Here is a 16373-nt window from a genome sequence, read left to right as displayed (position 1 = left end):
TAAGGTTTTTAAAATGTTTAAGAAGCTTCATTTAATTAAAATGCAGAGCTCCCCGGACCAGTGGCCAGGACCCGGGCAGTGTGAGTGCAACTGAAAATCAGTTTGCGTGCCGCCTTCGGCACACGCGCCATAGGTTGCCTAGTCCTAGTGTAAAACATAGAACACACATGGGGGAGGTTGGAAAAATCAAACAATGTTAATATCACACTATGATTGGCTCACAAGGAGATGTTGCCCACCTATTTCTTTGACTCCATTTAGTGTGGTGCTGAATTCAAATAATCAATCCTCTGCAGATAAAGATAAGGTAAAAAGGTAAAGATGAGGTGAAAACACAAATCTATGCCTGAATACCAATAAGAAAATCAGTGCTTAGAAAATTTCAAGAAAAGTAGACTGGAGTGAAGAGGATGCATTGTGCTGCAAGTACTGCAGCATTGAGGTCAGTGCTCATGCTGACAGAATAAAGGAGCATGTCGAAAGCAAGCTTAAAGAGGAAAGTGAACTTTGGGATAAACAGTCACCATGGCTTTCACCGCGGCTTTAATGAAAGGAAGAAGACACAGCATGATTATGTCAATGAATTTGTGCATGCTCTTTGTTTTGTCAGACAATCGCTGTTAATTGTAGAGAGGCCTATTGGTGACTTTGTGAGATAATACTGTGTAGCAGCAAAAGTTCTTCCAAATGCAGACAAGCTCACGCATAAGTATCTGAAATAAAATGATGATATTTTAGTATCTAGGCTGATGAAATGAACTGAAGGAAATGTGGTGTCTAGTCCGATTTTTGATGAGTCTCCTGATGCTTTGAGTCCTGTGGCACCTTATAGACTAACAGACGTTTTGGAGCATGAGCTTTCGTGGGTGAATACCCACTTCGTCAGATGCATGTAGTGGAAATTTCCAGGGGCAGGTATATATATGCTAGCAAGCAAGCTAGAGATAACGAGGTTAGTTCAATCAGGGAGGAGGGAGCAGGCCCTGTCTAGCAGCTGAAGTGTGAAAACCAAGAGAGGAGAAATTGGTTCTGTAGTGGCAAGCCATTCACAGTCTTTGTTCAATCCTGAGCTGTTGGTGTCAATAGCAGATGAACTGAAGCTCAGCAGTTTCTCTTTGAAGTTGTCCTGAAGTTTTTTGCTGCAGGATCGCCACTTAAGGTCTGACAGAGTGTGACAGGAGGAAGTGTCTCCTAAGGTTTTTGTATTTGCCATTCCTAATTCCTGATTTGTGTCCATTTATCCTTTTCCGTAGAGACTGTCCTTTGGCGATGTACATAGCAGAGGCCATTGCGCAATAGATGGTATATACCATGGTGGATGTGCAGGTGAATGAACGGTGATGGTGTGCTGATCTGGTTAGGTCGTGGAGGTGTCACTGGTGTAGATAATGTGGCAGAGTTGGCATCGAGTGTGTACATGGATTGGCCTGGAGTACTATGGTGTGGATGCATTGCTGGGAGAATAGCTTTCAGTTGGCAGGTTGTCTTGGCGAGATTGGCCTGCACACCAAAGCCTGTGAAAGTGTGGGATCGTGTCCAGGTGGTTTGTAGATCCTGAAGATGCGTTGGAGGGGTTTGCGGGGCTGTATGTGATATGGGCCAAGTGGAGTCCTGTTGAGAGTTATGCTACTCATCAAGAACTGAGGACCACCTGTACAGCCTATACAGCAAACAGAAAACATTCAAAAAGAGCTCTCCAACCTGGGATACTCTCATTAATAACCAACTTCCCATAAAAACGACTTCACTAAAATCAACAGGAGATCTACATTCTGCCTTCACCTCTCACAATGGAAAAAAGACTGTAGCTCTCTAAAGTCCTGCCTGCCACATGGCCACAACTGTGGACCCCAAACCACCCAGCAATTCGTCAATCTATCCAACTACACACTCAGCCAGAAAAAATCTGTCCTGCGTCTCGGACTGTCTTCTGCCCGGCACCTCCTCCACATATACATTCTGTGGCGATCTGGAAGCCTATCGCATTCGCCATTCAACTCAAAGAATACTTCCAGGAAACAACGAACAGTGCACTGATACACAGTACGCCTCCCCCACAGCGACAAGAAGAATGACTCCACATGGACTCCCCTACGGGTCAAAAAGACAGTCCATCTGACAAAGTGGGTATTCACCCACGAAAGCTCATGCTCCAAAACGTCTGTTAGTCTATAAGGTGCCACAGAATTCTCGGCTGCTTTTACAGATCCAGACTAACATGGCTACCCCTGTGATACTGATGCTTTGAACTGTCCAATTCTTGGCCTTTTGTTTTTGATTTCAAAGTGAATAAACCTGCACTGTTTTGTGCTGATGTGACATTCATCCTCTCTGCTGATAGCCATTTTGTCAATGCAGCAATAACTGACGCTTGATATGTACCAACTAACTTGGGAAAATCTAGCTACAACTAACACAGATTCTGCTTCCTACATGGCTAAATTTGCACAGGAGATTAACCTCAATCAGAAACTGGAGCTGCTTCGTACTACCTGCCCTACTCACCTAATTAATGTTGCACTGTCAGTAGCTACTGGTACAGAAGAAATGAAAGACATGAAATCTTGCATCATTGGATCTGGAGCCATTTTCAAGCATGCAAACAAGTTTAAGGCTTTGTTTTACACAGAGTGAGATGAGTGCAAAGCCGACTGCCAATTACCCCTGGTGTACCACATAGGTGAATAAGCTTGTATTTCGCTGCCTGTCTTGTAAATAATGCATGGACTGCACTAATGTGTCTCCTGGAGCATCCTGAGTTTGTTGGTTCTAAAGCAGAAACTCTGAAGAGACTTGCAAATAACCAAAATGACCACCAGACTCTGCACACCAAGGTAACATTCATTCTTGAAAACTTGGAATCACCATGTGACACACAGAAAACACTGGAATTTTCTCTGATTACTGTCAACATGTTTGCCAATTCAGATGTTTTCCGGATCCTGACAACCAAAATCTCAGCTGAAATGAGCACAAAAGCTTCAAGAGAAATATACAGTGAGAAAACCCAGCTGTTTTTGAAAATCCTTATGACCTGAGAACACAAGAAAACCAAAAATGCATTCAAAACCAATGCTTACAAGAAATGGGGGCTGACTGTAGCCCATAAACTGATCCCCAAAATGTTTGGTGCCAAAGATTCTTTTTGGAATGTCATCCAGGTGTTGCACCCCTTCCTCAAGGTGAATTTTGCAGCAGACTATGACTGTTGTTCCAGAATGTTTCAACTATTTGCCACTAAAGATGAAATGTCAAATCTGAACATGCCTAACCCTGACAATATGAAACTAGATGTGTTGGCTTTTTGGACCAGTCATCAAAACACATTTCCCATCTCCAGCAAATTGGCAAGGTGAGCTTTGAGTGTACCCCCTGGATCTATTGATGTAGAGCACTTATTTTCAAAGTTGGATTACCTCCAAAATAGCAAGAGGCTCTATATGAGTGAGGATACTTTGAAGAAAATTATGCAAGGGTATACAAACCAGGATTTCTGGAAATATTCCTAGCTCAGAGAGACAAAAAATACCTTTGTACATTAAAAAAAGGCTTCGATTATACTGTAGTAAAATGTGTATACTATGAAAAGTCCCTCTCTCTCCTCCCCACTCCCCCGATTTTTTTAATTCTAGTTTTAACCTGATTTCATTCTGGTTTTAATGTTTGGAAAATAAATATTGACAAATTTTCTGAATTTTTTTTACAAATAAAAACTGAAAATGCAGAACACTACATCTAGACCAAGACAAGCAGAGGCATGAGATATGGATGCAATTACTTGTGCCCTGGTTATATCATCTTGAGCTCCTACAGTTAGTGCACACAGTACTATATGCAGGACACCTTGGGAAGGATAAGACAAAGTCTAGGATCCTGACCCAATACTTTTGCCCAGGGTCCTTAAAGAAGTTGAGAATGTATGTGTGTCATGCTTCAAATGCTAACTAGTGGTCACCAAAGGAGTCCCATGGATTGTACTAGTACCCTTTCCCTTGATGGAGATCTTCTCTAAATGAACAATAATCATTCTTATATGCCTCCTAGAGAAAAGTACTTCTGGACACCAGCAAATCCTTGTTATCATGGATTTGGTCACCCAATAGCCAGAAGTTATACCATTCCAGACAATGAATGACAAGACTATCACTAATAAGCTGCTGAAGGTCTTTGCCTGGGTAGGGATTCCCAAAGAGATCCTGATGGATGAGGGAACAGGTTTTACAATCTGACTGATAAGAGAGTTCTGTGGCCTACTAAAAGTCAACGCATTATACACATTTGTAGGGTCCTAGCAATTTCACAATCGTAGGGTTTTAAAAATCACAAATTTCACGATTTCAGCTATTTAAGTCTGAAATTTCATAGTGCTGGAATTGTAGGGGTCCTAACCCAAAAAGGAGTTGTGGGGGGAGGTTGCGAGGTTCTTGTAGGGGGGATTGCAGTACTGGTACCCTTACTTCTGCACTGCTGCTGGCAGCAGCACTGCCTTCAGAGCTGGGCAGCAACGGTTGCTGGCCAAGAGCCCAGCTCTGAAGGCAGAGCCACTGCCAGCAGCAGCGCAGAAGTAAGGATGGCATGGTATGGTATTGCCATTCTTCACTGCTGCAGCCTGCAGAGCTGGGCCCTCAGTCAGCAGCTGCCACTCTCTGGCCGCCCAGCTGTGAAGGAAGTAGGGAAGAAATAAGGATGACATGGTATGACATTGCCACCCTTACATCTGTGCTGCTGCTATTGGGGCGCTGCCTTCAGATCTGGGTGCCTGGCCAACAGCCACGACTCTCTGGCCGCCCAGCTCTGAAGTCAGTGCAGAAGTAAGGGTGGCAATACTACAACCCCCAAAAAATAGCCTTGTGACCCTCTGCAATTTCCTTTTGGGTCAGGACCCTCAATGTGAGAAACGCTGGTCTCCCCCATGAAATCTGTCCCCTTGTACATGAGGGACAGGAAGCTACGGGGCCCTATGCTACAGGAAGGAGCAGACGTACAAAAACAGTTACATTATAATAAAGGGGCATGACTATGTGCCTTCCTATCCGGGAACAGAGTTCTATTGCTTCTTCCAATCTCTGAATCAAAGCTGATGGCCAAGTGGCAAGGACTTTATGAGACGGTAAAGGAGGTTGGAACTGCAAACTATTTAATCAGACAAAAGCGGGGAATGGTGGGAAGGAATGACAAAATGACCATGTAAATTTGCTGAAGCCAGGGAATGCCACTTCATCATGCCATATGCTGAGGAACTGGGACCCCAAATTAGAGACTGCCTGAAAGAAAGCTCAGTGCCCCTCCAAGAGAACCTAACCAGAAGCAAAAAAAAAAAACAGGCACTCCAATTGGTGGCCACTTTTACAAAGATATTCTCAGCCCACCCTGGGAAGATATACATGGACCACAATCACATTAATATGGAACCTAGTAAAGTAATACAGAAGAGCTGGAACCAATCCTCAAAAAATTGAGGAGGGCTATCAAGGAAGAGTTCAAGGTCATGTCAGAACTTGGGATATCCCAAAGTGACTGGAGAAGTCCTTTTGTGCTGGTTCCAAAGTCAGATGACTCACTACATTTCTGTATAGACTTCAGAAAGGTTAACAGTTTCAGAATTTGATGTCTACCCCATGCCTTGGGTAGACGAACTCAGACTGGCTGGGAGAAGCCCAGTATATCACCACTCTGGATTTAATAAAGGGATACTGGCAGATTTTTTTAACACCAGACTCACAGGAGAAGATTGCTTTTCTCTGCAGAAAATGGGCAGACTTGACACTAAAAATCAGTGAATCCTGCAACTACACTCCCTTTCTTTTCCGTCCTTGCACAAATCCCAGATGCTTCTCCATGAAAGTAAGGGAAACAAAATAGATATTGTTTTTATGGTCTTATGGTGTGTAAAGACTAATGTGTCTTTATTTATAGCCCTGGAATGAACAGACAGAGCTAAACAGCATTAAAAAAATTCTACTCTCTCTCCTCAGAAAAATACTATGAAATAGAAATGGTTATCAATATGCTAGAAGTTTTTAAACTTTGAGCTTATGTTTTTAAAACATTTTTAAAGTTCTACTGACCTCTGTAGACGCTAAATAAGAGCAGAAAATTCTCACATCTGGAGAAGTAGGTAGTTATTTATACATATTTTCCCTGTGTTCTCTATTTACTTTTGAATAAATTATTCTTTTTAAAGTTGTTGTGCTATTATAACTCTACACATGAATGATATAATTTGGTCTAAATATGATGGGACTACTTAGCTCATGGACAATGTAATAAACCTTAATTTAACCCAGCAGTAGCCTGCTCTATTAACTTCTATGTATATTACAGTCATTTTGTTTGTACCAGTCAGTCAGTGCTGCTTTTTAATGCAGTAAGTTGGTTTTTTTGGAGGAATATTTACTTGTATTGAAAAACATCTTTGCATAATTTCCAGAAACAGATTCTTGCAACCACTTGTAGCTTCTTCACGAGTGACTGATCTATGTACTTACCATAAGTAAAAGGATTTGAATTGTAAATTTCAGGTTGCAGGCTACTAAACCTCATTGACTCTGAGCAGCACCTTGAGGACCCTGGGGATGTTCCTTTAGTTTGGCATTTGAAACTGACACAAATAAAAGACTGAAGGCCAACAGACCTCATAAATCATAGCTACAGTGTCAATGCCAATCTAACAAAGGGACTAATAACACACAACTACTGCAAAAAATAAAGACAGCCAGGAAAAGATTTTATTTTAATAGCTGGTATTCAGGATGGCTTACCTGAAGCAGGCTATTTCATCTCTTCCCCATTGCTTTAGAGGTACACAATCCCTATTTTTCAGGCTGGTGAAATGGGAAGGTTGCCTAGATGCTGATGAAGAAAATGTGAATTTTGCCAGAAGGGATGAGCTTAACCAGACCCACAGCGAGGAAAAAGAGGAACAAGATGCTACCATGACCCTTGAGTTTAATGTCTCCCACCAGGATCCAGGATATCAATCCAAGGCTCACATGCAAGGTGCCCAGATCAAACTGATCACCACTTGGGAAGCTGGATGGAATGTTACCAATGCTATTCAGGTAAAATGCTTATCTATTCACATTAATCATAATTTTAAACACTTACTCAGTTTTGTTTTGCTTTAACTATATCATCATTTCACAACACTCAGAAGGTTTTTTATTTCATCTCAGATGGTGGATTAATTTATTACTGACATATGTAAACTTTTTTTTACATGAAACTCACACTTTTAAAACAGGGAACAAAGGTCAAAAGGGAGTCCTGGGGGAAGTACGGACTTTATCAAAAGATATAAAGATTCTGAAAATAATTAAACAAAGTAAAAATAAAGAGATGCTAACTGCTTCTGTAGGTTTGGAATTGCCTTTCCATGTGTACATTTGTATTCAGAGAAAATCACCAAGTTAAGGAAGGTGGAAATAAATCTGAGATACAATATATAAATATCTCACAAAACCAGAGACAACGTATTTAAGATCAGTTTCATCCCAGGTCTAACTTAACTGATGACTATGAATTTGGACCAAAGACAATAATAATAAAATAACACTTTTTATTAGACATCAAATTTAAACTTGGTTCCATAATTTTCTTGATGGAGAAAGTGTTTTTTTCATATCCATAAATTCCTTTTAAAAACTGCTTTTTCTCTCCCACCTCCTTTTCATTTGAGACATCATACAGTAAGAAACAAATGTCTACAGATATATTTCACATTTAGCATTGTTTATACACTAATCAGTAGCTCACTTGCAAATTTTCATGACACCTTAAATATGGAAAAAAAACAAAAAAAAAACAGTTCTTCCACTGTTGTTGAGACTCTGATAACTTTAATGGACATTTTCTTGTTCGTCCTCTTCTAACCCCTCCCCCCCAATCTTTTAAACATTGTCTATGTCTCAATGAAGTTTCCATGCTATATCTAATTTAAAATGAATACAAATACAATAAAATTTAAGTCAAAGTAACATATCATATTCTAAATGTGTTTAACTAGGAACATAGACTTGCAATCCTAATACAACAATGGAAATATATTTCGGTGACAAGTCAGTTCTTGCAGCCTCTCAGCATGGTCTGTCGATCAGCACAATGGGCTGGGGGTGAAATCCTGGCCCCAGCACAGTCAATGGGAGTTTTGTCATTGACTTTAATGAAACCATTTCACTTCTGAGATTAAGGGACTTTGTTTCTAGATCCAGTTTCATCAATGCCTTGTTGTGTGACTTTTGTCAAGTCACTTAACCTCTCTGCTATTGTTTCCACATCTGAAAAATGTAGGTAATAATTTCAGTCGCTCAAAGTAGTTTAAGACTCCTGGATCTATTTAAATATAATATTATATTACATATTATTAATTATTATAGATTCCAGTATAGAACTAGATATTTAGCAATACAGTAGCAATACTACTTACATATGGCAGATTATTAAAAGATTTTTTTAAAAGGACAAAGTAGCTAATCAGTTCAGGAAGAAGGATTCAATCAGGGTCTGGCTACACTGCAGTAAATATCCTGTGGCTGGCCCAGGTCAGCTCACCCAGGCTTGCAGATGACCAGTGATGAGCTGCTAAAATCTTAACAACCGGTTCCCTATAAAAAGTTCTGATTTAAGGGATGTGCCACAGCATGTATTTTTTGTACCAATAGGGTTACCATACATCCGAATTTTCCTTAAAAATTCCGCCTAGACAGCAATTTAAGAACCGAAAAGCCTGACATGTCCAGGAAAATATGGATGTATGTCAACCCTACCTAAATTTCTTTTTTAAAAAGATGGGCTTGAACTAGAGCTGAGCTCCGTTTCACATGTGTGGGTCACTGCCACTCCCTGGGGGTGTGCTAGGGTGACCAGATGTCCCAATTTTATAGGGACAGTCTCAATTTTTGGGTCTTTTTCTTATATAAGCTTCTATTACCCTTCACCCCCTGTCCCGATTTTTCACACTTGCTGTCTGGTCACCCTAGGGTGTGCACATGTGTGGGTCCCAGCTGCTCCCTGCCCCCCCTCATTGAAACAGGTATGCAGGGTTACTGCCCTGAGAACTGCAGGGCACCAGTGGACATGGGGCTGGCTGCAGACAGGGGCATGGGGCAGGGTTAGCTGGAGGCAGAGAGTATAACACGGGCTGGCTGCAACAGGGGCTGGCTGTGGGCAGGTGATGCAGATGGGCTGACTGCGGGCAGGGGCTGTGACAGGGGCTGGCTGCGGGTGGCTGTGGGCAGAGGGTGGCTGCAGGCAGAGTGTGTGGCAGGGGGTGGCTGCGGGCAGGGGGTGTGGCAGGGGGTGGTTGCGGCAGCGGGCTGGCTGCGGGCAGAGGGCAGCTGCGGGCAGAGGGCGGCTGTGGCAGGGGCTGGCTGCGGGTGGCTGCAGGCAGAGGCTGGCTGTGGCAGGGGATGGCTATGGCAGGGGATGGCTGTGGGTGTCTGTGGCAGGAGCTGGCTGTGCCAGGGGCTGGCTGCGGGTGTCTGTAGTAGAGGGTGTCTGTGCCAGGGGCTGGCTGTGGGTGTCTGTGGCAGAGGGTGTCTGTGCCAGGGGCTGGCTGCTGGTGTCAGTGGCAGGGGCTGGCTGTGCCAGGGGCTGGCTGCGGGTAAAGGCTGGCAGTGGGAGGGGTGGCTGTGGCAGGGGGTGGCTGCGGGTGGCTGTGGGCAGAGGGTGGCTGTGCCAGGGGGTGGCTGCAGGTGGCTGCGGGCAGGGGCTGGCAGTGGGAGGGGGTGGCTGTGGCAGGGGGTGGCTTCGGGTGGCTGCAGGCAGAGGGTGGCTGAGCTAGGGGGTGGCTGTGGGCAGGGGCTGGCAGTGGAAGGGGGTGGCTGTGGCAGGGGGTGGCTGCGGGTGGCTGCGGGCAGGGGCTGGCAGTGGAAGGGGGTGGCTGTGGCAGGGGGTGGCTGCGGGTGGCTGTGGGCAGAGGGTGGCTATGGCAGGGGGTGGCTGCAGGCAGGGGCTGGCAGTGGGAGGGGGTGGCTGTGGCAGGGGGTGGCTGCAGGTGGCTGCGGGCAGGGGCTGGCAGTGGGAGGAGGTGGCTGTGGCAGAGGGTGGCTGCGGGTGGCTGGGGGCAGGGGCTGGCAGTGGGAGGGGGTGGCTGCGGGTGGCTGTGGGCAGAGGGTGGCTGTGGCTGTGGCAGGGGGTGGCTGTGCTAGGGGGGGGCTGGAGGCCGGGGCGGTGGCTGCAGCAGGGGCTGGCAGTGGGAGGGGTGGCTGTGGCAGGGTGGCTGCGGGTGGCGTGCGGGCAGGGGCTGGCAGTGGGAGGCGGTGGCTGCGGTGGCTGTGGGCCATAGGTGGCTGTGCTGTGGCAGGGGTGCTGTGGCAGGGTGGCTGCGGGCAGGGGCTGCAGTTGGGAGGGCGGTGGCTGTGGCAGGGGTGGCTGCGGGTGCTGCGCGGCAGAGGTGGTGGTGTTGCTAGGGGGTGGCTGCAGGCAGGCTGGCAGTGGGAGGGGGTGGCTTGCAGGGGGTTGGCGGGGTGGCTGCGCGGCAGAGGGTGGCTAGCTAGGGTGGCTGGGGCGGGGCTGGCAAAGTGCAGGGGTGGCTGCCGGGGGCTGCGGGCAGGGGCTGGCAGTGGAACGGGGCGCAGTGGAAGCCTGTGGCAGGGGGTGGCTGCGGGTGGGCTGTGGCAGAGGGTGTGGGCAGAGGCTCAGTGGAGGGGGTGGCTGTGGGTGCTGCGGGCAGGGAGGGTGCTGTGGCTGTGGCAGGGGTGCTGGCAGGGGGTGGCTGCGGGCAGCGGGCTGGCAGTGGGGTGGATGGCGGTTAGGGGTGGCTGCAGTGGCTGCGGCAGGGGCTGGCAGTGGGAGGAGGTGGCTGTGCAGGGGTGGCCTGCGAGTGGCTTGTGGGCAGAGGGTGGCTGTGCTAGGGGTGGCTGCAGAAGGGGGCTTGGCAGTGGGAGGGGTGCTGTTGGCAGGGGGTGGCTGCGGGTTGGCTGCAGGCAGAGGGTGGCTGTGGCAGGGGGTGGCTGCGGGTGGCTGCGGGCAGAGGGTGGCTGTGGCCAGGGGTGGCTGCGGGCAGGGGCTGGCAGTGCGAGGGGGTGGCTGTGGCAGGGGGTGGCTGCAGGTGGCTGCGGGCAGGGGCTGGCAGTGGGAGGAGGTGGCTGTGGCAGGGCGTGGCTGCGGGTGGCTGTGGGCAGAGGGTGGCTGTGCTAGGGGGTGGCTGCGGGCAGGGGCTGGCAGTGGGAGGGGGTGGCTGCGGGTGGCTGTGGGCTGCGGGTGGCAGTGGGAGGGGGTGGCTGTGGCAGAGGGTGGCTGCGGGCAGAGGGTGGCTGTGGCAGGGGGTGGCTGCGGGCAGAGGGTGGCTGTGGCTGTGGCAGGGGTGGCTGTGGCAGGGGGTGGCTGCAGGCAGAGGCTGGCAGTGGCAGGGGGTGGCTGCGGGTGCCTGTGGGCAGAGGGTGGCTGTGCCAGGGGCTGGCTGTGGACAGGGGGCGGCAGGGGCCGGTACTCACACAGGGAGAGTGGCTGGGAACAGTCCGAGCAGCAGGACGCAGCCGGGGACTCACCAGGGAGCAGCAGGAGCCCCAGGCCCAGAGGTCCAAGGGGCGGCAGCAGCAACAGGGCCAGGAGGCAGCCCACAGTGTATCTTAACGCCCCCCAGCGGCAGAGAAGAGGAAATACAGGCTTCCCAGCCTGAGCCCATCAAAGCTTCCGTTGCAGGGAAGCCAGTTAACAAGCGGTTCTAAAACTGCTTCTAAATTTAACAACCAGTTCCTGTGAACTGGTGAAAACCAGCTCCAGCTCACCCCTGGAGATGAGGGCCGGGGTAGGACGGCTGTTCAGGCTGTAAGGCAATAAAATTGCAGTGTAGACATTTGGTCTTGGGCTGGTGCCCAGCTCTGAGACCCCACGAGGCAGGAGAGTCCCAGATCCAGGTTCCAGCAGAAGTCTGAACATCTATATTGCAATTTTATAACCCCACAGCCCAAGCGCCGCAAATCCGAGTCAGCTTATCCAGATGAACTGTGGGTGTTTTGTTGCAGTGTAGACGTGCCCTTAGTGTCTACAACTTTGAACCCTGCTACTTAGTCTTGCTTGGTCCAGTATTTTAAAACAGAACACAACAGCAAAAGGGGACAAGCTACAGTTTTTCTGTGTTTTGTTTATGGGGGAGCATGAAGGTGGCAAAGTAGGGAATAATTATTTATTTACTAACACGGTTGGAGTTTTCTAATGGATATATTGTATGTGGGTAAGTGCAACAGAACAGATGTGAAATACATTTTGTGTTTTCTTGAACTTCTCTGAAGTATGGAAAAAAACCTTTATGTCTGGTTAGGGGAATACTATTAAATAGATATCTAAGGCAGAAAAAAATATTGAGTTGGCACAGCTCACTGAACATATAAGAATTTGAGGGAATTTCTATGCAAACCTTACAAGGGAAAAAACCAGGAGTTATGAATAGATTGATTAAAACAATCAGAATGCTCTTGACAGGTGGAAACAAGCTCTGTTAAAATGGGAATGACAGTTGTTTTTGCCTTACCCAGAGGAAAGGGCAATGATGTTTTGCATGGCAATTAGAGATAAACGTTTAAGTTGAATTTGAAAACACTCTAAGCAGTTATTTAAGTGCACACAATTAATCCACAAATGAAATTATATTATAATCTGGAATTATTTTAAAGATAAGTAACTTTTTGGTCATTATGAAATTCAATAAAGGGGGCTCTTTTAGACTGCTTATTAAATAGTACTTATTTGCATTGGAAATGTTTTAAGTTTTTTCCTTCAACTGAAGAATGTGAAATTTTGATGACAGCATTGTTTATGTAAATGATTGTTTCAGACATTTAAAGTTTCCAAGGAAACATGTTTCATATTCTTCCACTGTACATGCAAATGAAAACCTGTGTGCAGTTAAAACTACATTTAAGAAAAGACATAACCCAAAATTATAAAGTAAAGGGATGAAGAAAAGTATGCTCTGGCAGAGCGGTTCAAGTTATACTTCTAGCTAGCAATAAAATGGCAAACTTTTACACTGGTTTTCACAGTAGTCTAGATTCTAACAATATGGTAGTACACCTCTACCTCAGTATAATGCTGTCCTCGGGAGCCAACAAATCTTACCGTGTTATAGGTGAAACTGCATTATATCAAACTTGCTTTGATCCACCGGAGTGTGCAGCCCCGCCTCCCCAGAGCATTGCTTTACCGCGTTATATCCAAATTCATGTTATATCGGGTCGCGTTATATCAAGGTAGAGGTGTACCAAAGGAGTCTTTAGATACCAACAGCATGGAAGAGGAGTGTATTCAGAAGAGATGACGTGGTGTGCCAAAGAAAAATAATGTCAAAATAAAAGTCCCACTAAGCCTACTGTGTCCTGAAGTAGTGCAAGTGGCCAGAAAACAGCTATTAGGAAGATGTAAAATAAAGTATTCCATCACTACTTGAACTTATAACCCAATTGAGATGGGCTTCCCCAGAACTCTCAGCAGCACAGACAAAGCTCAGGGCTGCAGAAAACTCATCTATCCTACCAAACAGTTTCAAAGTGCTTTCAATAGTGTGAAACTCACTCCTTTTTACATTTAAAATATAGTTGGGATGGGTTCCCCCCTGGGTGCCACCTGGAACTGGGGTATCACTGAGCCTTCTGACCCACCAGCCAGGGCTCCCTCTCACACGATGTTGCCATGACAAACTGCGAAGCCCCTCCAAGCTTGCACTTTCACCACCATTCACACAGATAGGGACACACCCAGCTGCAGTCACTTACAAGCTCTCTAAGCACCAGCCTCAGACCAGTGTTCCTGTTAATTTTTTCCATCGATGTGTGGAATTAATTTTGTTACATTCACCAATATGGAGGTAATGTGTGATGTGAGAATAACAAAATTTATGTTCCAGGTTGGAGCCAAGGGGTTCGGAGTGCGAGAAGGAGCTCAGGGCTGGGAGCAGAGGGTTGGGGTGCAGGGGCTGATGGCTCCAGCAGGGTGTGTGGGCTCTGGAGTGGGCCTGGGGATGAGGGGCTCAGGGCTGGGGAAGAGGGTTGGAGTTCAGGCTAGGTGAGCTGTGGATGGGGATGTTGGCTCTGGGGTGGGCCAGGGATGAGGGGCTCAAGGCTAGGGCAGGGGGTTGGGGTTTGGGGAGGTGAAGTGCCATCTGGAGGTGTGGGCTCTGGGGTGGGGCTGAGGAGTTTGGGGTACATTGGGGCTCCCCAGGGCTATGGTGGGGAGAGAGGACTCCCCCCAGCCCTCTCTCCCTGCAGCAGCACTTGGGCTGAGGGGGGAGGGGCACCTGTCCCCTGGCAGGTTCAGGGCTGGGCTGGGTCAGGGCCAGGGGAAGGGTGCCTGTCCCTCAGCCACAGCAGGTTCAGGGTCAGGCTGGGTCAGGGCTGGAGGAGGGGCACCTATGCCCTGGTCGCGGCAGGTCTGGGGCTGGGCTGGGTCAGGGCCTGGGGAGGGGCACCACAACAGGTTCAGGGCTTGGAGAGAGGCATCTCTCCCCGCCACAGCCCTGAGCACCTGCATGGCACTTTATAGGCAACTGCATGGCTGTGCGGCCACACAGCTTAGAAGGAACTTACCCTAGGACCCCAGAGCAGTACCATCCTGCCCTGGTCAAATCTGGCCAGAATATGGGTTTAAACCCAGTCTGCCTCTCCATCAATGTGAAGAGGACCATACACACTAGTGATAACCAAGCTGAGATTTTCCCTAGACACCTTAGTCAAATGCACAATGGTTTGGATTAAAATATAATATAAGTTTATTAACTAGAAACGGATAGATTTTAAGTGATTATAAGTGATAGCAAACAGATCAAAGCAGATTACCTAGTAAATAAACAAAACCACAAACTGAGCTTAATATACTAGATAGGTAGGATATGAATTAGCAAATCCTCACCCTGAGTGATAAACAGACTGGCAGATTCTTAAGGCACAAGCTGCTTTGGCTTTCCAGCTTGGGTTTTCCAGGTTTTCATACACAGACTAGAAATCCCTTTAGCCTGGGAACATCACTTCACCCCTGTTCAGTCTTTATTCCTCAGGTGTTTCCAGGTGTGGTGTTGTAGGGAGAGCGAGTTCCCCTTATGCTGTCCTTTTCACCCTTTTATATTTTCTTTCCACTAGCTGGAAAGCTCTTTTGCTGTGACCTGGGTCAAACAGCTTCCATTGTGTAGTGCTATCTCTGAGAGATTTCTGTTGTACACAGTTCCTAGGGTAAAACTTGTGCTTGTGTGCATTTCCTCAGTAAGCCATTAACATTGTTTGGGTTTTTTACTGTTGTACCTGAAAGGCTGCTTGTGGGTGTTTTCAACCTCATAACATGTTTCAGTAACACATATATAGCTAAACTTCATAACTTCACATATAACGATAGCCCATACATTCCAGCAAGATATTAATGTCTAGCAGATCAAGACTTTTAGAATGATATCTCAAGGCATACTTCGTACAAAACATATTCTAATTACATGAGAGTGGTGAATATTGGAGTGCCTGTGTGTCACAATAGTGTAATGTATAAATGGTCAATTACTGAAAATATATTAACCATGTATTCATAGCCAGAGCCTTACCTAGTGTAAAGTAGCAGAACTTCATTGAGTTCAATGGATCTCTGCTGATTGACAGCAGCCTAATACCTTATTCTATATGTTTTGTAAAATGTATTGATTATATTTTATACCTGTCTCATGTAACAATATATTCCAATAGACGCAGTATTAAATTGTATTACATTTGTGGATAATGATACCATAGTCAGAGTATCAATTATATATTTTTATATCTGGTTTATATATGCATTTGAACTTGTGGCTATAAATCAGGAGTTTTCAAAGTGGGGGTCAAGACCCCTGGGGGGTCATGATATTATTACATGGAGGATTGTGAGCTGTCAGCCTCCACCTCAAACCCCGCTTCGCCTCCAGCCTTTATAATAATGTTAAATATAAAAAAGTGTTTTTAATTTATAAGGGGGGGAGGTCGCACTCAGATGCTTGCTGTCTGAAAGGTGTCACCAGTACAATAGTTTGAGAACCACTGCTATAAAGAATTCATACAGTTACAACATCTCTGGCATACAAACAAAAGGAATCCATGGATCCAATTTTAATATTTAATGTTCTCATTGATGAGAATATAGTTTCCATATAGCGGTATATGATGATAAATTTTTATCTGTAACCTTTTATGGTGTTCAACTGAGTAGATGTGATAATTGATATTTCTCTTTCTTCCATGGTTTCAGCTGCCTTCATCACACTAGCGATAAGGTTAAATCCTTAGAGACATTGAACACCACAAATGGAATGGCAGGGGACCCGCACCTCCAAGGACCAGGGATCAGGTTTGCACAGACATTCAGACCCAGTAGGGCTTGCCAGGTGTCCAGTTTTCAACTGGAACACCTGGTCAAAAAGTGACACT

The 16373-nt window shown here is 46.5% G+C and overlaps 1 protein-coding gene across 1 annotated transcript in view; it reads left to right on the top strand.

The window, feature by feature from the left end:
• The first annotated feature begins 6980 nt into the window (after positions 1-6980).
• The window catches only part of LOC116838355 (vesicular inhibitory amino acid transporter-like), a 34237-nt gene continuing 24844 nt past the window's right edge, over positions 6981-16373 (top strand). The window contains exon 1 of the mRNA XM_032803472.2: positions 6981-7061. Within this exon, the coding sequence (XP_032659363.2) occupies positions 6993-7061 (69 nt within the window). The 5' untranslated portion in view covers positions 6981-6992. The remainder of the gene's footprint in view (positions 7062-16373) is intronic.

This window comes from Chelonoidis abingdonii, chromosome 3 (genome assembly GCF_003597395.2).
Source record: "Chelonoidis abingdonii isolate Lonesome George chromosome 3, CheloAbing_2.0, whole genome shotgun sequence".
NCBI lineage: Eukaryota > Metazoa > Chordata > Testudines > Testudinidae > Chelonoidis > Chelonoidis abingdonii.
This window is presented reverse-complemented; position numbering and strand designations above follow the sequence as displayed.